We start from the raw sequence: 25336 nt of genomic DNA, 5'->3' as shown, positions 1-25336 counted from the left end.
ATCACAAAGACTTATTAAATACAATTGGAAATTCTCCTGATTCTGTAGGAAATGAAAGTTGCTAAATCACGTGGTGTGATCACTTTACACACTTCTGAATTTTCAAGTACTGCTAAGTCTCTAATGCTGTAACAAATCAGGATCTTGATATGCATTGTGCAGAGAAACCAGAAATTAGAGTAATTATGGCAGTTATATTTCTAAGCACACGTGGCAATAATTTAGAAATCATAACTTATGAATCATCTCATCTTAGTTACATAATATATTTCCCAATTGGAAAATTGTCTTACTCATCGTATATGTCTACAAAGATGACTCAAAGATTTATAAACTACTCATATCACAGTCCAAGATTCATTTTTTTCATGTCCCCATACTATGCTGAAGTACCCCAAATAAATCTTGAGTAATTTGACCATAAGTTTACTTACAGAAGAGAATTAGTCTTAGATTAATTCTTAGATTAGTCTAAGTTACTGAAGTTGTCTTATAAAGTATTTTGATGTTACTTAGGCTGAGAAAAATACCACACTGGTCTGGGTTTTATGTCCAAATCATGATTCTCATCTGTACGGACTGGAGAATATCAAAGCCTCAAGAAAAGAACCTGATGTATTTTGAACTCCTTAATTACCTAGAGCAAGCCTATACATCATGGTTAAAAATAACCCAAAGATAATGAAATATAACAGTGTATAAAACTGGAATGTGCTTCATTATTAGCTCATCCAAGGATTCCAAAGAACTTATGTATGAACTGATTAATTTACTTGTTATTCTAATTAATATTTAAATCAACCATACAGATTGATAGCCTTTGCTTCTCTGTTTTCTTGCTACATCAGCCACCTGTGGGTGACAGGAACCCTATCTCATGAAAGAAAGCTAGAATGCCTAAACAAGTTTAAAGATATAATTAAAGGGCTTTGAAGAAGTGAAAGAATAAGCCTGCAAAATTGGAAATGTAAAAAAAAAATATATAATTTAAAAATCAAATTATTCAATGGCATCAGTGAGCAATAACCCTTAAAAGTTACAATCCTTGCATTACAAGTGGTGTTATTCTCATAAAGAAAAAAATACCTATGTTTTACATTTTGTCAATTCTTACAGCTCTGATCATATTCACAAACCTTAGCTTTAAATGAGAACTAGCAAAATCCATCTGTAAATCAATCTCAGTGAATCTGAGTGGTTGTGACAAACTGTCCAATTGGAAATTTTGATGCAAGTCTCTTTAGGAGAAATTGATAATAAAGATAAATCACGAGAAGGACAGCCGGGAGATGAAAAACAATTAACTGTAATTATCATTACGAGAGTTTAATCATAATTTGAAAACATTGATTAATTGCTAGCATATTTTATTTATTTTAAAAGGAAGGGAAAACACAGTATTTTTCAAAATGAACTCGATTGCAAATGCAGTTCAAGGACCAGCCTCTCTGGTGGATGACAAAGGGAGGGAATTTAGAATGAGACCAATCTCTATTCTTTAATTTGGGCTCACATGTGATTAACCAGGGAATTTGTGTTCATTTCCTCGAACAGTAATTAAGGGGAGACACTCCAGACTTGCACATCCCAGGGAGATAATTTAAAGTCTGGTTATATTACATGGTTCTCCTATTAGCAAGCTATCTCTGTTTAAATAAAGCACTTCCTTCTGCCAAATGAACATTTAAAAACCTCAAAATGAGATGGTGTTGGCTGCAAAAAAGAGTCTCTCTGAATTCAGGCAGACTCAAGTTTAGATGAAGGTATGAATGAGGAGAATCACATTATTCAAATGGGGTATGAATGATGTGCATGCATGTTCAAATGCACTTCTATAAGAGAAAAGAATAAAATCTATTGCATGGTGCTTCTACCAGTTAAAATGCTACCAAAACACCATAAATCTACTAAGTGACACCCACTGCTATGATATAATATGCCATTTGAATGCTGCAATTCAATTGTCTGATCTTTCCAGAGAAGGCAGCATTTACTACAATTATAGATGACAAAATTTGAACAACCATTTTGTGGGAAAAGAGTATACTGCAACATAACTGTGTTGAGACAAAAGTAGTTGTCTATGCTGGAGCAATTGTAATTAGCTCTGCAAATACAAGATGGGTAGCAAATAGGTAACCATTTAGCAGGAGAGTATTTAGGGACAACAATGGCCAACTAGCTAGATGTCTCTCAACGGTATCAAACTATTAAAATGGTGACATAGCTAAGTTAGATGTATAAATTGGAATATGATCTGCTTATTTGGAAGAAAACCTGAATCGCTCTGCAGTGCTGATGATAAAAGCTCAGGTGAATTTTAACAAAGATGAAAACATCAAGAGAGAACTGCAAGAACTGCAACTTGCTTAGTTCTAGATAGCACAATCAAAGTGGAGGAAGACAGAAAAGGGATAGATAAGTGTAGAAAAAAGACAGTAAAAAGCTTTTGTCTTCAGCAAAATCTGACAGTTAGTTCTACTGAAGTCTTACTGCAAGCCCATGTGAAATTACACTAGTATGACTTGTATGATCAAGAATGAAGTTCTCTTATTTCAATCTACCAAACTAATAATCATTAATAGCAACATGCATCTCTGGATCTGATGATAAATTTACGTGAAAAATTACTTTGGTTACTGATAGCCTTAAGAAAAAAAGCCATGAGTGCACTGATCAATTTTCATATTAAATCTTAAGATAATGAAAAATTACTTAGTTTAACTGCTTATCTCCTATTTGCTGGCTCAGTGAAAATCAATCACCATCAAGCTAAGAAAGAAAGCCTCAAAACACAATAAAGCATAAATGGAGCTGAGCTCTTCCCCTTCTCCTCTAGCTCAGTTTTGAGATGCTGCAGGCTGAAATTTCAAATTCAGCATACAGGTATACAGAGGACAGTAATCCGTTTTTCATTAATGGTCAGCATACAGCAGAAGAGTTCAAAAATATTTGTAGATACTTAAAAATACTTAGTTGTCCTAGGTCTGAACTCCAGTGCTTCGATTCGATTAGAGTACACAAAACAGATTTTGAAATGCTGGTAAAAGAAACAAGCATCCTCAGCAAGAATAAGAATAGTCATTTTATAGTACTTAGAACAATGACAAACAGCTTTGTCTGCTGAGTATTTGATACTGTTGTGAAAAAAAATTGCATTTAAAAGAAATAAATGAAAACAGGGCACACTTACGGTGTGGAAGCCTACTCCTTTGATCACAAATACGGCACTGAGGGTTCCTTGCAGGTTGTCCAGGAACATGCTCAACAAGTTTGCAGTACATTTCCCGACCCTTTTCTCCACAGGTAGCATTGGTTGTGATGAGAGCATTAGTAGCCAAGTTCAGCACTGCGGGAAACAATCCTGCAAGCAAAATGAAACAAAATTATCAACAAAAGCAACAAACACAAAGCCATAAAATCACAAACAAACATAACATCTGTTATTGCATCAAATCAAAACGCTTTGTTTTCAACAACCTTAGAAGCAGGGAAGCAGAAAAACCACCAGCAACTTCAGCTTTGAATCCAAAACTCAGATTAAAGCAATTACATAGGTGATTTCTTTCTCACTCCCTTCTAAAATTCAAATTGTTTCCCTCTGGTTGTATCCTTGAGCAGCAGGATGCCAGAGGACAAAAGAAAGTAGAAAAACATATAAAGCACCTTCCAAATTTCTTTTTTTTATAATCAAATAATTATCATGATTGCTTACCCAATTGGACTTCAAATGATTGTAAACAAACTACTTATGAAAGCTTTCTTTCTGCTTGCATCCCCATGAAAAAGCTTTTACCTCACAGACTACATCACTTGTGTTACACTATGTTACCATTCTGCTTAAGACCTGATAGTTACCCTTACTATCAGATGAACTGAGTAATTAATGCAGCAACAGGAGTAACATCTGCTGTGTACATTTTGCTTCCTGCCATCCTTTCCTCAAGAAGAGGATAATATATGCAACTTCATGTCTTTTATAGCAGTACTGTTGTTATTTTTTCCAAGTGTGCATGCTGTGTGATATAATTTTCATTCAGCACAGCACTTATGCACATCTGAGTACTCTGCTGAAGTGAGTTCTGGGTAGCAATAAGCTATAAAATTATAATCCATATGAAGAACCATCATTAACGTGGCTTACTCTCACTTCCAATAAACACTAATAAAAAACATTGAGCTATGATAAAATTGATTCATGAAGACAGACTGACACGATGGGTTGAATGTATACATTAACCTTTCACATGAAATTAATCAGTTTTGCATCCTGAAAAGCAAAACTCGCCATAGCTGGATGTTAAACCAAAGCAACAAAAAAATTCTGAGGCACAAACCGGGATAAACTTCAGGTGTATTTAGTGACAGTTTACATTGGTCTTACAAAATACTTTCAATTTATAAACTTATTGCATTATTATAACCTTAAAACAAGGCTTTAATAAAAACTGAATTTGCAATTACTATACACTGATAAAGCTCTCTTTATAATGACTTTTTTCTCATTCACAGATAAAGAGCACTATTCAGCAAACTCCTTCCAATACTTTAACTGCAGTCTCCAGTCTGCAATTAACCTGGATGCCATTTAATTACCAAGCTTGGATGGTCATGGTACAGCTGTCCTCTAACATTGTGAGTTAGTGACTCACAACTCACTTTAAAACCATATTAAAGCTACTGCTTGTTCAAAGCAACCAATTAGTTACTAACCTGTTCAGTCTGTTCAGTCAATCAATAGTTTAAATTCTATTGATTTTGTACAGATTCCAGCCCAATTTCACCACATTCAAAAATTTATACATTTGCTCTTGCATCTTTATTCAATGCAAACAGTGATATTTGCTGCCTTCTGCAACAGGGACACATGGAAAAACAGTGTAAGTATAAGGAGAGTAGATGAATTAATAGCTGTGAATCCTCCTGTGTTGACTTGCAGCCTCATTATTCTCTTTTAGACTGCATAAAGCTAATAGCCTAAAAGCTAGTAATCACTTAGTTTTTTAACACAGTCTGGCATTTGGTTTGGAGTTGAGTAGTTTATTTAGGATCCTGCTAAAAAGAACCCAGTGATACTACATGAAGCAAATTGCAACATGTGACAGCAAGAAAATTCTTTTGAAAAAAAAAAAAAACAATGGAATAGCTGAAAAAGAACAAGCAAAAAGCCTCCATTATTCACAGAGCTATAAAAATATACACATAGTATGCCTATACACAAATCATATACATGTTCTAAATATTACTACAATTTTAATGTAAGAGGCATAGATAAAGGTAGCGGTACTTAAGCTCATCATTTAGAACAAAAATAGACTTGCAGGCAATATCTTTAAAGTGCAGTGCAACACAGGCCACACAGCTTTGTGCATAGTCAATATACACACAGGCACCTAAACCAGCATTCAATGCTTCACTGAAGAGACTGTGTCATGTGTGTCACATTCCACTCCCTGCAAGAATTCCTCACAGGAATGAATCTGGCAGGGAGAGACCAAGAGATGTTCAAAGTGCTCCAACACCACAGCCAGCACTCAGGCTCTATACTGATGATTAATTTTAACCAGTTTAAATTCACAGTTATCAACTGCCAATTTGAACTTCTTTTTAAATAGTTTCTGTTATAAAGATGAAAAAAACAGTACTTATATTTGGGCCTAGAGCTTTTCTTGAAGGAACTGAAGGGAAATTTTCTGCATCAGGTTGACCTTTTGGGATGCAAGGCGATTCATTTTACCTTGAATGGGAAGTGGAATTCATATTTTCTTTCCTTTAAATTAGTATTTCCTACCATGTGGTGCCATTTTTAAACACCAAGTCTCAGACAACATTTATGTAATTTTTAACTGTTGTAAAATGGACATTTACCTAAAAGGAGCTCTCTGCTATATTGTTTCCTGAATTGTAAATTATAGAGAGCTGGCTATTTCCAGTGAATATCACTCACAATGTTTATTGTTATTTATAGATCCTTTAGAGAGAAAACTCAGATCTGCTTTATTAACCAGCTTAGTTATCCTGTGACCTATCCAGTGCAGGAAAGAGACCTCCTTTACAACAAAGCTCAGATTGAAGTCATTGATGACATTAACCTACCTGGGGCACAATCAAAACCAGAACAGGGAGAATAGAAATTCTACTCTGCCTATTACGGAAGGGGTATACGAAGCATACAGTTTATTCCCATATCATTTTTTTCTCTGTGCCAGTTTGCGGGTTTTCTTAGATTTTTATAGGAATGTAGCATGTAGCGGTTAATAAAGCAAAAGCTATGCCCATCAGCCTGAAAAATGAAGTTAAGCTTCATACTAGTTCTGGAACATAGTGCTTTACATAGGCCAAAATAAGGCTTTGTTTTTAAAGTATACTTGATCTGCAAACTTGATGGAACTGAGAAAACAATGTTTTTCATATTGCATTCTATCAATTAATAATGCTTCAACAAAACAGGCATGAAACTCCAGAAATACAGAAGATTAAAACATTTGTTGCCCTTAATTCTTAAATTAGGCTCTATGAATTTGAACCAAAAATAAGAATGCTTATGATGCTAATATATACTGTCTATTCAACCATAGCCACCAAGAAGTAGACAGGAAAGTTCAGAACACCTCACTTCATTTTGAGAGTTTTTCCTTTTTTTTTTATTAGACTAATGATGCAATACAAATACTTCAAAAGTATACAGATTTTATGCATTTTCTCAATTGTTCTTTTAAAATTTTATTTAATTATCAAACTCATCTTGAATTCTATAGGCAGCCAGCTGTGAAATACTTCCAAGTCCTGATCTACTATAGTTAGACAGAATTTCCTTCTTCATTGCCAATATCTTCAGTAAATACTTGCCCCAGCATAAAGACTGGGTAAAACACCTCTGAATCAGAAAGACATTCTCTATTTTGTGCAGATCAAGTGCAGGCAGGTAAATTCTAATCCTTTTAACTGCTAGCTGTATCAATCTTTTCCCTCCTTTATGTTAATTAAAAAAAAAAAAAAACAAAACCACCACCACAACATTTCTTTCTGCCTTAAAAAAAAATTCCCCAATCCTAGAAATTGAAAGGAGAAAAAAGGTGGAAAAGGCTGGCATGTAAATAGACAGTAATTAGGCTTGAACAACTTGGGTTCAACATCTGATTGTGAATAGATAGGTATGACCATCTTTCTGCTTTTGACATAGATCTATAAGCATGCAACATATGCCATGGAGTTATTACACATAGAAGCCTGTTGGCTAGTTTTTCTAGTGTTGACAGACAATTATCTGTAGAAGGAAAACACCACAAAAACTAATCAAGTTCTTTAAAATTGTATATCGAACAAGGGCAGTTGAAGTCTACATACAAAATGAAACTTCAGTTCTTACCAAACTACTGATGGTAAACATAGCACACAGTGTCCAAAGAAATGCTTAAAAAATTGTTAAATTGAACAGCAGTAAATAAGGAGGAATAAATAGGTCATTTTTACCTACAAACTCTGATGAACATGAGTTTGCATTGCCAGTCTTAAACATTTAAATAGAGTTTGTTACCTTAGCGTTAGCTACAATGCCAGTTTTATTTAACGATTTCTGGATCAAAATAGACCTGAACATCTACTTTAAAGAGAAAAAAAATAGCGGATGCTTGGATCGGCAGAAGCATGTGATACACAAGTAGCAGGTACAAGACATTGTTAGAATCTAATAACTTCAGGCTTTATATCTCATTCTCACTCACCTCCCAAACAGCCCTATTTGATTGACCTTCAGAGCACACTGCAAGTTCTAGCAGGTTTCCCATGCTGAGAGAGGACATAAGGAGCAAGGAGATCATGGACACTAACTATAACTTCAGCTGCTGAATGGTGATTACTGCTTCATTATCAAGTGGGGATGTTCACTGGGGCAATCTACTTTTAAAGCGTGTCAAGGAACAGCTACAACAAAGGAGAAATATTGGGATGTAAATGAAATAATTACTTTGTACTAGTCTTTCTACTATTTAGCAGTTTGTTTTTTACTTCCTTACACATGACCCATGGAGAAAGATAAATCTCAACATGACATCCTACACTTATTATTCAATACCCAGATTATTTTTACACAATCAGATCAGCACTGCATTTTTCTGAGAGAAAAATTCATGTAAATTAAAGCAGTCCTTGCACACTAGGAAAATGACAATTTAAAAAACTCGTTTTTTTTATGTAGTATTTTAAGCACACTTCCAAGACAGAAGTCAAACTTAAGCTTAGCAGCTTTGAGATTTCCTTGTCTTATTAAAACATTAGAACTGAGAAAGTGTTTTTCCATCTTCAAAGAAAGCTCCTTTAAGACATGCATACTCCTCTTTTCTAAACAGACCAATATTTAGCACCTTGTATTTCCTTCAGTCTTCTCAAAATACTCCTATTCTCTTCAAAGAAGCAAATAAAACAGCCTACCTAAATATGTCTAACTTTCCAGCCAATCTTCCTAGTCTATACTTTGAAATGTTCATGCAATAAAGCGGAGCTCTTTGCCACAGAACATGTACTAAGAAGACAAAAGAGAATATGTCAATTTCTGATGATCTAAGGATGTGTCACTGGAAAAAGAGATACTTGTTTGCTGCAGCACAAGCTATGATAGTGTGTGGGAACACAGTGGGGAGAAGAAACTGGGACAAAACAAGATGTTGCAATAAAGAATAGTTTCCAGCAGTGCACTGCAAGGAATAAATTAAGGCACTCTATCCACAGTGCAGATGAAGAGAGTTTTATACAATTGGAAAATAAGTCCAAATAGAAGAAATAGCTTCACAGACACAACAGAACTCACAGACTGAAGAAAACATGACACTAAGCCCGTTTGTCCAGAAGAAAACAAAATCAAAAAACAACTACTTTAGTCTCCACTTATTTCTGTTTGTCTGTTGCCTTAAGATATTACACATTACAATATTATTATGTAGTCATATTTGTTTCTGTGTAGTTTTTTTTCTTTTTTTCTTCAAAAGGAAGTAGAAATGTAGATGTTTAGTGGTAGAGATGCTTTGCTTTCACCTTCAGGTGATTTTCTCTCATCATACTGTGTAACATTACACACATCCTATCACATATTCAACTTCAACATAAGAGACAGAATAAAATAACACCCCAAGCTAAAGAAGCTTGATAAGAAAGGTAGCCTCACAGAGGCACCTGAAAAAGGATCATCGATTACATAGCCATAGTATCTTGCATTTCTACAGTTCAAAAAACCTCTTCTCTGATCTTAATAGCAAAACAAAAGATACTGGAAAGGGTGTGAAAAAACTGCTATTGGCTTATGCCCATGTTATTATATTGTGGAAGATATATCAATCATCTCTTAGTTTTATAATTAATTTATTTTTTCCTACAGCTGTCAAAGAAAACTATTATGATAAACAGAACAGGAAAAATATAAGTGAAGATGATTAGTCTGCCTAGCTCCCTCCCACTAACAAGGTGAGTAAAAAAAGATTAGGACACTTTGGGACAAGCAGGCTACAAGATATTGGAATAGCATATTTACATAATTACAATTTCTATAAAATATAGATTATATACTGCCTCATATGTTTGTATGTGCATGTAAACATAGTGGTGTTAAACTTTCTAAAATTATTTCATTATTTCAGTATGTTTTTGTAAATATTGAAATCTTATTTAAAAGCCATAATGCTCCAAATCCAAACCCTCTGCAAAAAGCAAGTTTCTTACAGTAGTTTCTTACAGTAGGCAGGCAAGTATCCAGGTGAGTCTTTAGTATCTCCAGAGAAGGAGACTCTACAACCCCTCTGGGCAGTTCATTTCAGTGCTATTACCTGCAAAGTAAAGAAGTTCTCTCACATGTTAATATTGAGCTTCCCTTGTTCTAGTTTTTACCCATTGCCTCTTGTCCTGTTGCTGAATACCACAGAAAAGACCTTGACCCCAAAGATAAGTAGCAATGAAATGTAGCTCTCAACTTACCTATAATTTGTAAGATTTTGATACATGAAACATGTATGGTAATGTGGCCAAGAATCTTAAGGATAGAGAGAATAAGGAAATATATGCAACCTTTTTCAAAAGAACAGATAAAACTTCAAAATCTCTATGGGTAAGATGAGAGAAACTGTATTATAATGGAAAAAGATAAAATAACATTCAGGAAATCTACCATGTTTAGACATTTGGTGTATCTTAAATGCAGATGAAAGACCAATGAAGACAATTTACTCCAGACAATTTACTACTGAAAATATCTGCTATGACAAAAGCCATTACTTCAAAATAAAAAATAAAATTGCAAGGTTGAATGATTCCTATAGTGTCATAGACAGTGGGTTTTCTTCATCATAATTTTCTGCAGAAAAGGTTTCCAGCTGAGCTATGGACACTGTGGAATCAGTTACTTTGAAAGTAAGGTGTGGAGTTGCATTTGCAAACCTCTCAGTTCTTACCACACACAAATGTAATCTATCCTCTTGTTAAATTGTAGCGTTCAATTCTAAAGAGAACTGTTCTAACAACACTATTATAAAATCCCAAACTAAAATTTCTAAGGTGTTAGCAATAAATGCCAAGTCTCTTCTTTCTTGTAGAATTTCCTAACGCTATATATTTAAAATTTCAAGTCCTTACAAAAACTACATTTGAGCTTCTAAGCAGTATAATAGTAAACAATTGCTTGTTAGTCTTTACTTACTTTAAAGTGTTACACAAAGGAGTTGAAAAATAATTCTGCAGAATATATACACATCAAAACCCTCTAAAAGACTGGACAATTTCCACAGTGATATGACTACTAGAAAGTGTTGTTAAAGAGCGGGATACTATAAATATATACTCAATCTACAATTAAATATGAATTTCCAATATTTGTGTTAGGTAGTTAATCTGAGTAAAAGTTGAGCACAAAGTAGCCATCTAAATATGGTTTATGTCTGAATTTTTTGTTTGTAAACTTGAAACACTGATCCTTATACCTATGTAGTCCCTTTTTCATACAACCAAAGCACTGATTGCTTCAGGATTGTACACAATTCCAGTCAGTGCATTCAGTTGTTACCAGACTAAATCTAAGGCAAAGACTGTTGAAACTTACTACAGACCTTTAGTAGTTATTGGTGTACCAGAACTAATTATGGGGATACTGCACCATAGTAAGGAGCAGCATCATGTTTTCTACCTCATAAATTTTATATCTCTGCTTGAAAGCGCCCCCCTATTTACGGCACTGCCTATCCAGTTGTTAGAAAAAAATAAAGCTAAAATGCCAGACAATTATTAAATTCATAGAAAGTTGTAGTCATCCACTTATTGGAAAGACAGCAGATATACATATTTCCAGGCAACAAGCAGGACACAGGGTAATGGCCACAAGTTATATCAAAGGAGGTTTAGATTAGACTTAAGGAAGAACTTTTTCTCTCAGAGAGTGGTCAGGCACTGGAATGGCTGCCCAGAGAAGTGGTGGAGTCACCGTCCCTGGCAGTGTTCAAGAGGTGTCTGGATGACGTGCTGCGTGATATGGTTTAGTGCTTGTGGCAATGGTGATGAGGGGACGGGTGGACTAGATGATCTTATAGGTCATCTCCAACCTTGTGATTCTTTGATTTCAATTAATACTTCATATTCTGAAACAACCTCTGAGGTAATCTTCTGACAACCACTTAACTCCCATAGAACTATTCACAAATATTCCTCACAGATTTCTGCTCATCTAGATATTCAAATATTTTAGTAACATAATGCACATATGTTGGTAGACAGGTTTTCCATAATTGTATTTTCTCCATGAAAAGTGATATTTACAGGCTTTGTCTTAAGCAATGCCTCAATTATACAGTCAATACAGTTGAGATCAAAGAAAAGTACCCTTGCTGTCAAATAGCAGAATTGTTTTCCCACTGATTTTTGTGGGGTGAACATTAATATTTCAGAGGCTTGTTTGATTCAGCTTTTATTAGTTTGATGTTGTTTGGCAGTGGTGGTGGTTTGTGGGTTTTTGGTGTTTAGGTTTTTTTCCAACTTTATTCTTTCAGCCTGTGTTTCAGCACTTCTGTTTTAATTAAATTCTACTGGCTTTATACTATTCAGTTGATCTCAAGCAAGTGGGGAGGAAAGAACAAAATCTTTCGCTGTGCCACGCAGGATTATAATCTCTACATACAGGCTAGACTTGAGTACTTATGGTCTTATTTGAAACAAACAGAGAAGAGTAATCTGCAGGACAAATACTGCAGCTTCCTCAGAGAGACAGAACTCCCAAAATAATCATATAAGAACTGAACCTTTCATTTCACGCATACTTGATATTAAAAACTCAATGCTGAAAATGTGGCTTCATGTCCTCAGGCACTCTTACAAACTTCTGCTTAGAACACTTAAAGGTTTAACATTAATCTTTTTCTGATTCCACTCCTGTTCCTCTAGTTGGTTTTACATTCAGTCATCAGTCCACCATTACATGATATAGTAAAGCCATTGTATGGTCTGCTTTTTTAGAGGGGAGAAAGGCAGGGAGTAATTAATATTTATTAAAATTTTTGCTTTAGTAGCAGAAGTAGCAACATACACTATATCTATTCTGTTAAACACAAAAATTTGTCCTCATTCTGCAAAGACTGTGTTTCCATACTGCCCTTTCCTTGATTGTACTCTGTAGCACCACAGAATCTGGTCAGTTACATTGTAAATGCTTCCATCTTTGTCTAGCAAGGTTGGACTGAAGAGAAATGCTCACATTGGATGCATGTCTTAATGAATTGAGACAGTATTATTTTGTCACAGGCATCATCAGCTTTACAGAGATCTGGATACTTCAGGCAACAGGTATTCTCAAGACAGACCGTTCCAAGCAAAGTTTGAATTAGCTATCATGAAGGCTATAGGTATATTCTGGTTGTGTCTCAGATGTAGCTATCTCCCAGTCTCTTAGGTTCACTACAGCTGAGTCAAATGTGTAGTCACCCCCATGTGACAATTCTGCAAACAAAGAAAACTAAAAGGTACAGAGAACCATAGAATCACTAAGGTTGGAAAAGACTCCTAAGATCATCTAGTCCACCACCATGCACACTGAATGAACTATGCCCATCAGTGCCCCATCTACACATTTCTCAAAAACCTCCAGGGATAGTGACTCCACCTTCTCCCTGGCAGCCTGCTTCCATGCATCACCACTGCGCCCAAGAAGAAATTTTTCTTATTATCTAAACTGAACCTCCTGTAGTGCAACTTAAGGCCATTACCTCTTGTCCTGTGACTAGCTACCTGGTAAAGGCAAATCCCCACCTTAACACAACCTCCTTTCAGGTAGTTGGAGACAGTGATAGTATTTCCCAAGTCATCTTTTCTCCAGACTAAACAACCCCAGTTCCTTCAAGTCACTCATCATAAGAAGGCTCCAGACCCTTCACTAGCTTTGTTGCCCTTCATATGTGGTATTTACGGCATATCTCATGTTTTTATAATCTATCTTGAAAGTTCTGATGTTTGATAACTTAAATTGACAAAGCTATGAACACCGCAACGTCTAAAATGGTGTTACTGAAGAAGTCATCAACTACACAAGATCTTTACGAAATGTTTTTAAAAATCTTACTGCTGTCCCTTATCTGTAGCTGTCTGTGACATCCTATTCCATCAGTTTCAGAACACAGGTTCTGGCCATTCCTCCTGAGTTCCTACACACAGTACAGCTTGTAGCAATAGACGCACTCTAATATAATGGAGTTTAAATATAGAACAAGATTTTTGAAGAACTATTTCCTCTGTCATCTAAGTCTTGAGAACCATTTCTGTAACTTTTTGTTCAGTTCATAGGAGAGTATGTGCCAACATGGAAATTCTTTTCAATATTTTCATTCAGTCTCAATTTACACTACTACCTACTCAGTCATCTTGCTTCTAAAAATTGAAACATCCCCATGATCATAAGGCCATCCCACAAAGGAAGCACTGAAAGAGTTCAGGAATAACTGTAAAACAAAATATTCATTTAGAGAATAGAAGGAATAAATATAGAAGTATTTAAATATATATATATATAATTAATCTGGAATATAGAAGTATATATATGTACATAATTAACATACAACTAAACATCTCCAGAGTTTTTATTAGGCAGAGAATCTATTAAAAGTTGGCTATAAAGTGTATATGTATATATATATATATATATATATATATATATATATATACACACACACACACACACACACTATATACACACAAACCTAGAGTCATACCATGTAAAATATTTCTTTGGCACATAAAAGGAATGCTTTAATTTATAGAAAAAGAGAGGATATTCACAAAGAGGAACATCTTATGAAAGTAGGGGAGATATAAAGAGATGTAAAGAGATATGAAGTGAGATTTTTCTCACAAAACTGCCTGTACTTTAAGGGAAAAAAAAAACCAAAACATTTTAGCAGAGTATGAGCATTTGAGGGTTTTTTTCCATTTAAGTTAAATGTGCTATTGTTTTGAGGAACTCACATTTCCATTATGTAGATAACAAAAGGTACTTTTCCTTTGGAAACAAATGGATGAACTTCATATATTTATTTCTTACACAATTTCCATTTTACTTCAAAATAAAAAGAACAAGCAGTATTGTATTTCTACTTCTAAGAGCATGAATTTTTTCAATTAGAATGCCTTCCCTATAAATAATAACTAAAAACTGCACAGATTTCTTTCATGTGGCATCCCATGATGAATAGATTTTTCCTCCTTCCTTTTCTGACTTTTTTTTTTTTTGTGAAGTGTTAGTTAAAATAAATGGAAATAGCTTTTTAAAAAAGTTCTCTGCCACAAACTATACACAGATGAATCAATCACATTAATGTCTGAAAGTCAAGATAGCAAAGTTCTGCTTCCAAATCCATCATTGGTCTATTCCAAGACCTCACATTAGGTCTCTTTCCACATCTGTAAAATGGAGATCTCTGCCCTACAAGTAATATGGAAATGAAGTTCAAAGAAAAGAAAGTCTGCAAGTGGTCAAAAAACTCAAAATATATATCTACCTATGTACTTCTGTTGTTGTTTGGTTTTGTTTTTTGTTGTTTGTTTGTTTGTTTTTTACTGCTTGGCAATACCTAAAGGTGTCTCAGCACTTTTAACAAACAGACTATAAAAAGATACAGGCAGGTCAAAAACATGTCTGGTTAAGAGAATAAAAACAAATAAACAAGGGTATAACTTTCAAATATATCTCTTATGATGTATTCTTTTAAATCTAATGATTTAAAAATCTGTCAAATTCTTTCATTTCCTCTTTAAGCATAAGAAACCCTCTGTAATCCCAGCATTATCAGTGGGAAAGATTATATTGATTTCAAGTCCTTTTGCAAAAGGATTTTGAGATCCACAAATGGGTGTAGTGAATATTACATAATTCAATTGACTGCCCTTTGCCAGAAATTTCTACTTCAACAGTTCATATTCAATAGACGCTTAGCTAGAAAAATCCAGTAAAAGCTGTGCTAAATGAAGACAAACAAACCAACAGTGTCTTGCGTAGTTCAGCTATTTTTCAGACCACTTTTGTGTAAGTATCAAGGACACAATGATTCTTTGCTAAGGGGTCAAAGAAGAAACTATTTAAACCTACATATGCAGTTCCATAATATGCTTTGATAGAATTTGTACTTCACATGAAAAGATCAGCTATTTACAGCAATCAAATGAATTTAGTGACTCCATACACCAGATACCAGAAGCAAAATACTGACTCCAAAGTTATTCAGCATCATTGAATAGCTATAATGTGCACCATAATCTTAATTCTACATTCTAACCTAAATCCACTAAGAACTTAAAGAACACAGCGTTCATTCTTAAACATCACTTTCATGATAGCGAAATAATTATTTCTGTGACTAGCTACCTCAATATGTATAAATGCTTTGTCTAAGTCACTTGAATTGCAGAATTCAAATGGTTGTATATACAGACATACATTTGCACCAGGAACATGAACACACTACTGAAACAGATACATGACTTTGATTTTATTATGTAATACCTGATTGCCCTCCCAGATTCCTTTCAATGTTCCTATTTACCCAAACTTTCAAATCAGGAACTGAGACAGAAATTGTGTTAGGTTTAACTCAAATATGACTGAAAGCTACAAAACCATATTTGGTTTCAGAATGTATCTTCTCAGGATACCAATCAAAGCACCAAAAGTTAGCTTTAGTGCCTATATATCAATGAACAAGAACCAGAGCAGCAGAACAAACAACCAGAAAATATCATTAGAAAACTCCAAGATACCTTTCTCCTTGTCACAGGCTTTGCATAATTCCCACCAAAGAAAGTCAAATGCAAATAGCTAATACCACTTCAGTTAAGAGTGGCATTTGGCAGAAAAGCGGGACATGCTGGTGACGTAACTGCCAAAGCTGTTATGTACCATGGTAAGTGTCCCTATTCAGTTCATTTCATTGTCTCAGAAGTAGACACAAAAATGAATAAAAGTAGTCTGACATGACAATTTTTCAACCTCCCTAACTTATTATTCAGCCTGCAAAATATTTAATAAAATCTCAGTCATTTGATGGAGCAAGCAAGTTCCCTTGTAGGTGTTCGTTACAGTGAGTATTGCTCTGGCTTTGTATTACAAGAGCAACTATACTAACATCATTTTGTTCTGATAATGCATACTCACAGTGAACACAGTAATGACGAAAACAACTGTAACTTTTCTATTCTATGCTACATTTTCTTAAAATCAACCATAAAAAAATCCGTCATATTCCTGTAACACTGATCAAATCACTATCTCCTCATTAATGAGAAATCCTACTATAGTTTGGCTAGTGCAAAGCATACAGGTTCAAGACTGCAATCATTTTCAAACCACTGTCTGATTTAAGAATATACAATTTTTTATTATTATTAATGATTTAATTGTGCGTTTTCATTGTTACTTTGAGTGCAAATATTACATAGTGAATCTGAAGAGTCTATTTTATTGGTCCAAGAATGGACAATATAGAGATGACAGCAATTGTAACAGCCAGGGAAAGCCCCTACTAAAGTAGTGCATTAAAAAAAAGGAAAAACAAAAGATATGATATAAAAAGAATCGCTTTGAACTTCAAAATAACTTTACACATACATATTAACCTAAACTGTAAATCAATATGTAGTTAGAAATAAACTGAGTATGAAAGGCATCAAATTATGCAAAGTTTGGCATGAATAACAATCCCATAATTGTTTGATTTGTTTGTTACTAATAACACAGAATAAAATACCTGGCAAAGACAATAGATTCAAACCCAGCACAAAATACTCCACTTATTTCATTCTGATTTTAGAGTAACACAGTCCTATTGCTAACAAAGTCATTTATCCATATTACCACAGTAACTGAGAAATATTCCCAGTCCATCAAAAATAGCAAGAAAACGTCACTGAACAAGATAACTGTGCTGTGGTCTAACTCAGCATGTGGCTCAGCGCCACAAAGTCATTCACTCCACCTTTTTCCAGTGGGATAGAGAAAGAATAAAAAAAAAAAAAAAAAGCACAACAAAGTAGAACTCACAAGTTGAGGTAAAACTATTTACTAAGACAGAGAAACTAAGACACATTGTTCTTTAATATACAAGGACTACTCTGAAAGCACTGCTCCCTATTTTATTATGTTGGCTATTTGGTAATATTGAAAACATCCAACCACATAAACAGGAATTCAGATAACAGCAGAGCTCTTAATGCTGGAGAACATTATTCCGGTTCCTAGTGAGATTTCTTCCTTGCTTGAAATTGGTAAAACTCAGTACTGAATGGTGAACTGACCACAGCACAAGAGAAATTTTCCTTATTTACATATTTCATGTGTACCATATTTACCAGATAAAAACTAATCATATGAATGCTATTTAAGTCATGGAAGCAAAACATGTATAATTACTTTAGAGAGATGCAACAAGGTGTGGGAATGGAAGGCAACTGAAAATAAAAATATTCCTTTCAGACATTCCCTCTGGCAATTGATAAGGGCAAGGACCTTTAAATAAGTAACAGATTGAGCAATTCGCTTGTGAGTGAAATGATGAATGTAGTTAGCTAATGCTATTCTTAAGGAAGAGATTTTTTTTTTTTTTTTTTTTTTTTACGTATTAGGATTGTAGACTCAGCTAGTAAAAGAACTATTAAGGGATAGAACAATAGCTATTCAAGAACAAAAAGTAAGCAAGAACAGATGTGGTTTCACAGGGAACTCATTAAGCACTTCTGAGCCTATACAACTACAAAATAGTATCTTCCTCCCAAAGTTTATGAAAAAAGAAAATGTGGTACCATTATCTTGGGTCATGAGACATATTCATAAAGTGTAAGAAAAAAAAACATAACTGTTAACTTCTCTAATAAAACACAGGATGAGAAGGGTCTTTGGAGGTTTTCTCCAAAGTTTTCTCTTTGTGTATTTTTTTACAAAAAGCAGGATAGCAAGTTCTTAACAGTATTCTTCATTTCCAGCAAACACACAAAAAATACTTACTGTAGAACCACAAAAGTTTTGATTTAGTTTGTAATGTTCTAGAAATAACACACATTTCAGATAGTAGTAGTAGGTATGATCCCTAATTTCCAAGCAAATCACTGAATTTCACTGCAGAGCAACTCGGACACAGATACAACCTGACTGAAAACAATTCTTACAGTTTTGAGGCATACAAACAGTACAGTGCATTACACAAAGCAATACCCTCTCTTTTTATCTGGTCTGAGAAATTAAGGGACAAAAAGATAATCCTGTTAGTTGGCCTTGGTGAATTCTGCTTTTTTCCTCACCTCCGTGTAATATGTAGATGTAAAGAAATGTGTGAATGTAGCACTTAGGGAAATGGTTTAGTGGTCACAGTGGTGATGGGTTGACAGCTGGATTTGATGCTCTTAAAGGTCTTTCCCAACTTAATGATTTCGCAATACAGGCTACAAGAAGATTTCTACATATTTTGGTATATGTATAAAGATTGTATGTTTACCAAGATAGCTTAGTCTATTGGTGTATGCTGTTCCTAGTTTAACATTAAAACTTACTCAGATATAAAACAACTTAAATCTTTAAGACAAGTCTCTTCAGTAGCCAGTTTAAATCTTATTTACTGTTGTTGCTATCCTGTTCACAACTGAGAAATCTGTAATAATCCTAAACAACTGTAAGCCAGCAGACATTGCTGAATAACATTGTAATACAGTACTCTAAATTGAAATCAGCTTTGTGTCCTTCACTGTTAGAATCAGGTAAACTGAAATCTGCACTATTTTTATTATTACTTTTAATAACCTGTACAAACTTAGGTGGAATACAAAACCTTAATCAGGAAATCACTTCCTATCAGAATTACCATTTCTACAGCTGCACAATTTCTGGATCTGTAGGGAAGCTACAGCAAAGTTTTTCCTCTAAATGCTGACTGCAACTGATAGGCAGTAAAGTGAATTTAGAACATACAAAACACTCGAGATGTGTCTTGAGTTTCATTAAGTTCTTGAGCACACTCACTTGCCATTGGTAGCCTGCTACAAATGTTTTAATTTATCATTGAAAGTAGTATGCGCAGAAGATTCTTCTCGGAACCACAGAAACATTTTATCTAACAACTGCTTCAATATTCCAGCAGCCCTGAATGCTACTTATCAGTTATAACAATTCTGCACAACCTACAGAAGCATGTGCAAGCTGTAGAAGTTGTCCAACACACAAGAACAGAAAATACAATACATGATTCACCTAAGTATTCAAAAAGCAAAATACAAAAATATTTGTTGTATTTCTTAAATCAAGATAACCACAGATGAATATCTATTTTTCAAATGTAAACTATTACAAAGTAAACCTAATTAAACTATCCTGTCTTCAGACGGACAGAGATATAATTGGACACAGTCTATAACATTTCATCTTCCATTTTATGCATAGATCAGCCCCTGGAAATTTAATTTGAAAGGGAGAAAATCAGCAAGTTCAACTGCACATATATTATTAGGTATTTTTTTAGTTAAGTTTCATCAATAGAGTTAAATTAGGCTCCTCAAGAGATTCCTAAGAAGCTAATACAAGCAAAATGAATCATACTACAGAGATGTTTAATTCTTGCCACAGTTAGATGAGAAAATATCACCCAGGAGAATTCTCTCCTTCTGAAATTTGACTGCAATGACTAACTTTCCTGTGTTGAAGCATATGACTAATATTAATAGAGACACAATCGGTGAAAATGCAACACACCCAAACACAGTTGATATTCAATGATTTTGCACATTTATTTTAAACATTAAATTATTTCCAGAAAAGCAAGAATTTCCAGAATATTAGCTAGATGCAATTAACTTCAAAAATATTCCGACACAAGGTAGACAGTATCCCCAAAGCTGCAAGGTAAAGTAGCACTTCTACATACAAATTGGCTTTACAACATATGTAAATGCGAATCTCCATTTATTTAAATACGTACTTCTCCATAAATAACTAAATAACAATTAAGCAATTTGGAATAAATGATATACTATAGCCCAAATTGATCTATTGAAAATAATAAATGAACAGCATACAGTTATCCAGAATTAATGCAATTTTTACTGTAGATTTTGTTTGTATGTGAGGAGTCGGGACCAGCTGCTCCCCCCCCCCCCCCCCCCATCCCCTTCCCCTTCTCTTTATCTAGTGAGGATGTATCAAACTGTAGGCCAATATGTAGTATGAATTGCTTGAAAGATTATTTAGGAAAAAAGAGAATGGGAATAGAAAAGTTCAAGTCACTGACGAGCAAGAATTTAAGAATTAGTTGTTTAGCAACAATTCTCTATAATTTACCTAGTGAACAAAAAAGCAGGACTGACATTGGCAAGTAGAGGAAAGATCTGGGGCACCTCCTACCTAATTCAACAGAAATAACAACTCAAGATTTAAACAGACAAATACTTCATTGAAGGTAAAATGATCACAGAACAACTTCACCTGTAAGGTTTTAATGGACCTCCAGCACTCTGTAGTCCAAAAGTAAACGAAGAATCACAGAATCACACAATTGTAGGAGTTGGAAGGGACCTCCAGAGATCATCGAGTCCAACCCCCCTGCCAAAGCAGGTTCCCTACAGCAGGTCACACAGGTAGGCATCCAGGCAGGTCTTGAACATCTCCAGAGAAGGAGACTCCACAACCTCCCTGGGCAGCCTGTTCCAGTGCTCCGTCACCTCACTGTAAAGAAGTTCTTGCACGTATTTGTGCGGAACTTCCTATGCTGCAGTTTCCAGCCATTTCCCCTTGTCCTGTCTCCACTCACCACTGAAAACAGTCTGTCCTCGCCATTCTGCCCCCCACACCTTAGATATTTATAGACCTGGATCAGGTCCCCTCTCAGTCTTCTTTTCTCAAGGCTGAAAATCTCTAAAACTTCTAATATTTCAGGGCATAAAGGAATAGCACCTGATGCAAGGGTACAGCACAGACAAGATGTGATCTAAGACAACAGACCACTATAGCGCAGGAATATGGGCTTACATAGAATTTGTTAGATTATAATTAATAAACCAACAGTACAGGGGGGGTCACACAAATAGAAGCTTTGAAGAAAATCAGTTGGTCTTTTGTCTTCATAGTCACTTATGATAAAGTAACCAAAATGTAATCGGTAATCTAAGTGGACAGCTGCCTAAGGATATCTACTTTTTCCTAATCACAGCAGTGGCAGACCACAACTACTTTTCCATAAGAGATGATTCACTGCATTTCAGATGACACAAATGCTCCTTGCACAATACAAGAACTAAAAAAAAAAAAAAAAAAAAAAAAAAGAGGCTATTATATTCAAATTTAATTTCAGTGCTTAGTTATCTTGCTTATCTTTGACACTCATATTTTTGCTTCTGTTCTATAACAGTTAAGGTTCCTGACAAAAGTTCCTAGAATAATTGTCTTAAATAGCTTCAGAATTTTCCATGAGACCTGAAAGCATTGTCACTGGTGAATAAAACCCACATACTGTAATACATTACACTTGCATATTCCATCATCCTATCCTCTAGATGACAAAAAAAAGATATCAACTAATTATTATAGCCAATTTCACTGCCAATCTTACCTGCTCACATTAAAGGAATAGAAAGAACCAGTGTTGATAGCACTGAAGTAAAAGCTTTGCAGATGTCTAATACTCAAACACAGACTTGTATACAAAAGTTGACCATGTTTTGAACTTTTCCATTTAAGCAGTCACACGCTAGATACTCAGAGCACACCAGAGTTCCTACTTCCTACTTTAAAGGAAAAGCAAACATCCAAGGTAATGAATTTTGAGTTGCAGATGAGAAGCAAACAATGGATATCAACAATAAGCTTAACTATTTTTATCAGATCATACAGCTAGCAGCACCAAGGAGTCTCTAATTTTACTGGAGAGCATATTATTCTTTCCAAATATCAGAATCTTCCACTACATAAGAACGCATGACCTAGAATGACTCCAGCTCCTCATAGACGAGTCATCAATTTTTCAAACCATTCAGAAATCAGCGTCAACATCATACCCTATGAAATTTATGACTATTTCATTGCAAGCATCATCAAAAAATATTCCAATTTGTAATGCTGAGGTAAATCATTTTCAAGCAAAAGGAGTTTTTTATACAACTTTCAAAGCAGAATTTCATCCTTTTAGATTAAACTGAACAATTCATAACATTTTGTACGTAAAGCAATAAAAGAAACACTTCTAAAACAAAGATTTTTGAAAAAAATACTTGGCTCTCTCATCAGTCTAGAATTGTCTATATTTTATTAATTTTTCCAGTTGAGACATGCATGCAAAGATTTCGATGTAGTTGGTTTTGCACACTACAGAAAGCCACACAATTTTAATCACAGTATAAAGTGGAACCTTCTGTAAACCATTAATCTTTGAACTTAGCTCTTTCAAACAAAGGACAAAATTCCACAAGTCTGGGGGGCATGTTTTTGTTATTAAGGAGTAATATTTCAGAAAAGTAATTAAATGAAGTTTTTAAAAGGAACCAAACTTCATCTCAATGGTGGCATTGCTCCTCAGTAAAATACAAAAATGGAAAATGCAATGTACTTTGCAATACTGTGACACTCAGAATTTCAGAAATATTTTACTGTATTGTAACACTTGGATTTATACATTCAAGCTATGAGTAGTTCTTAAAATGTACTTTCCCAGTACAGTATTTTTCCCACAAAATTTATAATTCAGAAATATTGGAATTCTAGATTTTACACACAGTTATGATCTCTACAGTCTTAAACAATACAACCCTTAGTAAAAGGTACACATATGTATGTGTATTATAGGATTGTAACCCTGATGAATTTAATTCCTTTGAAATCAAATTCCCCCTGACATCAACAACTCTTAGATTTATCTTGGTTGTTAGTCTTTCAAGACATATATAGCATGTTAAAGAGTATTTCTTGAAATAATTTTGGAAGCAAATTGGGAACCTAGTACTCACCTGCAGAGAAGAAGAGTAATTTATGTATCTTAGGAAACGTATCTTAGGAAAACAAGCGTCCTTCTTCTTATGGCCTCAGAGTTCAGCTAAGCAGCTTCTCTTCAGTTAGACATCTCTCAAAGACCTCTACACACTCTACAGCATTTCCATCAGAGCCCTTCCACAGTTTGATACCAAAAGGGAGCTTCTAACATCCTAAAAAGCAGCAAAATGTACTCTCAACTGTGCTGTTGACACCACTACATTTGTAAGAACACTTATGCAAAAATATGTTTCCTGCTCCTGTTCACTCTCCTTTGGAGCAAAGGCATGCCCTCTGCTGTCCAACCCATCTCTTCAGTTGAAGCCTTGACAGCTCAAAGCTTAGCTAGCAGTGCAGTAAAAAATTTCATTCCAGAATACACAGCAGCTACTTAGAAAAGTAACTTTCACAGACGAGCAAGTGTCATTCCTCAAGGTCCTTCATTTCTATGAAGAATATAGGCAGAACGGTTAGGGGACTCGGGAAAAATCTAGCAGCCTGAGAGTACTGCATTGTCACATATGCCTCAAGCAAGACTCAGTAACGCTCACAAGAAGAGCTTTTGATGGAGCTGGTTAAATATGGGGAAAGATGTATTCCACAGCTCACAGTGAGTACCACAAATAAGTATACTCTGTAGTTAGACTAGGGTTATACATAGACTTCTTCACTGCAGGCAGATGAATGCCCTAATTTCATCAGCACCCTTCCTAATTAAAAGATGTACAGAGAAGCAGTATGCTTATCCAGCTGGAATCAGGAAGCATAAGCTTCCATTCATCTCAAATTACAAATTACTCCTGGACCTACAAGGACATTCAGTATACCAAAGGGTAGAGTATATTATAACCTAAGGAAAAAATATTACCAAAATTCAGTTCCTTAAGGCTAAAACACACTAGAAATCATGTCTTCCCAGAGCTTCAGGCTCACTCTTCCATTCCAAGAAATTTCAGAAACGTGAAGCTCCATTCTATGCTATCTTATGAGAAGCATATGTTTCCAAGGTTTCATCATTATGTTTCCAGACACACTTGAAATTCATTTTATCTGAATATCATTTAATTTCACCTTGCTAGTTTACTGCTGTAAAAAGCAGGTAATTCCCCAACTTGGGAATTATCTCCAAATGTTAGAAATTTTAAATACTCTTGGACAGATAACTAGCATTGAAAAGACTTTTGAGCCATAGATAAAGCCAATTTTCTTAACTCCAATTGCCTGTTTAGATGAATGATTCTTCAAAAACATGGCCTCTCAAAATACTATTAATATTACCCAAACCCTTGATCATTACAGTCACCTGTGACAGATCAAAGCAATATATTTCTGAGTTCTATTGCTTAAGAATTGTGATCACTGTACATGCAAATTATACAGCACATAAAACCTTGAACATGAAGGTTAATTAATTTGAGCTGTTTGATTATACCTAAAAGAAAGATTCTGCCACTGCTTATATCTAATAAACTTTTAAGAATGTAAGATAGTTTAATTTAATTCTGTTCCTGGAAGTACATAACTATATTTCTCAGCTAAACTGCTAGGACATCAATTTCTACCTTCAGTTTTCATGCAGTTTTCAGGTTTTACTATTGCTTGGTACTAGAGTTAAACCAGGGTATTACATCAGAAGTGACATAGCTACTCTAGAAATTCACTGATATACAAAGAAATTATTGGAAAGCTGGACTGGTTTTAATAATCAGAAGTGTTACAAAAGGACAAAGAAAGTAATTATTCATATAGGCTTAAAACAAAAATATAAACAAGGATATCAAATATTTGTAAATAAATGCAAGAGAAGGGTATTATCTGCTCTCCATCCCA

General features: G+C 34.7%; 1 protein-coding gene across 7 annotated transcripts in view; it reads right to left on the bottom strand.

Moving 5' to 3' along the window:
- LAMA2 (laminin subunit alpha 2) overlaps positions 1–25336 on the bottom strand; it is a 320859-nt gene that overhangs the window by 253311 nt on the left and 42212 nt on the right. For all 7 annotated transcript variants that reach the window (XM_042877434.1, XM_042877458.1, XM_042877450.1 and 4 more), the window contains exon 2: positions 3194–3364. In XM_042877434.1, coding sequence (XP_042733368.1) covers positions 3194–3364 — 171 coding nt within the window. The remainder of the gene's footprint in view (positions 1–3193; positions 3365–25336) is intronic.

This window comes from Lagopus leucura, unplaced genomic scaffold (assembly GCF_019238085.1).
Source record: "Lagopus leucura isolate 7727_CA_CO unplaced genomic scaffold, USGS_WTPT01 Super-Scaffold_73, whole genome shotgun sequence".
In the NCBI taxonomy this organism is placed as follows: domain Eukaryota; kingdom Metazoa; phylum Chordata; class Aves; order Galliformes; family Phasianidae; genus Lagopus; species Lagopus leucura.
This window is presented reverse-complemented; position numbering and strand designations above follow the sequence as displayed.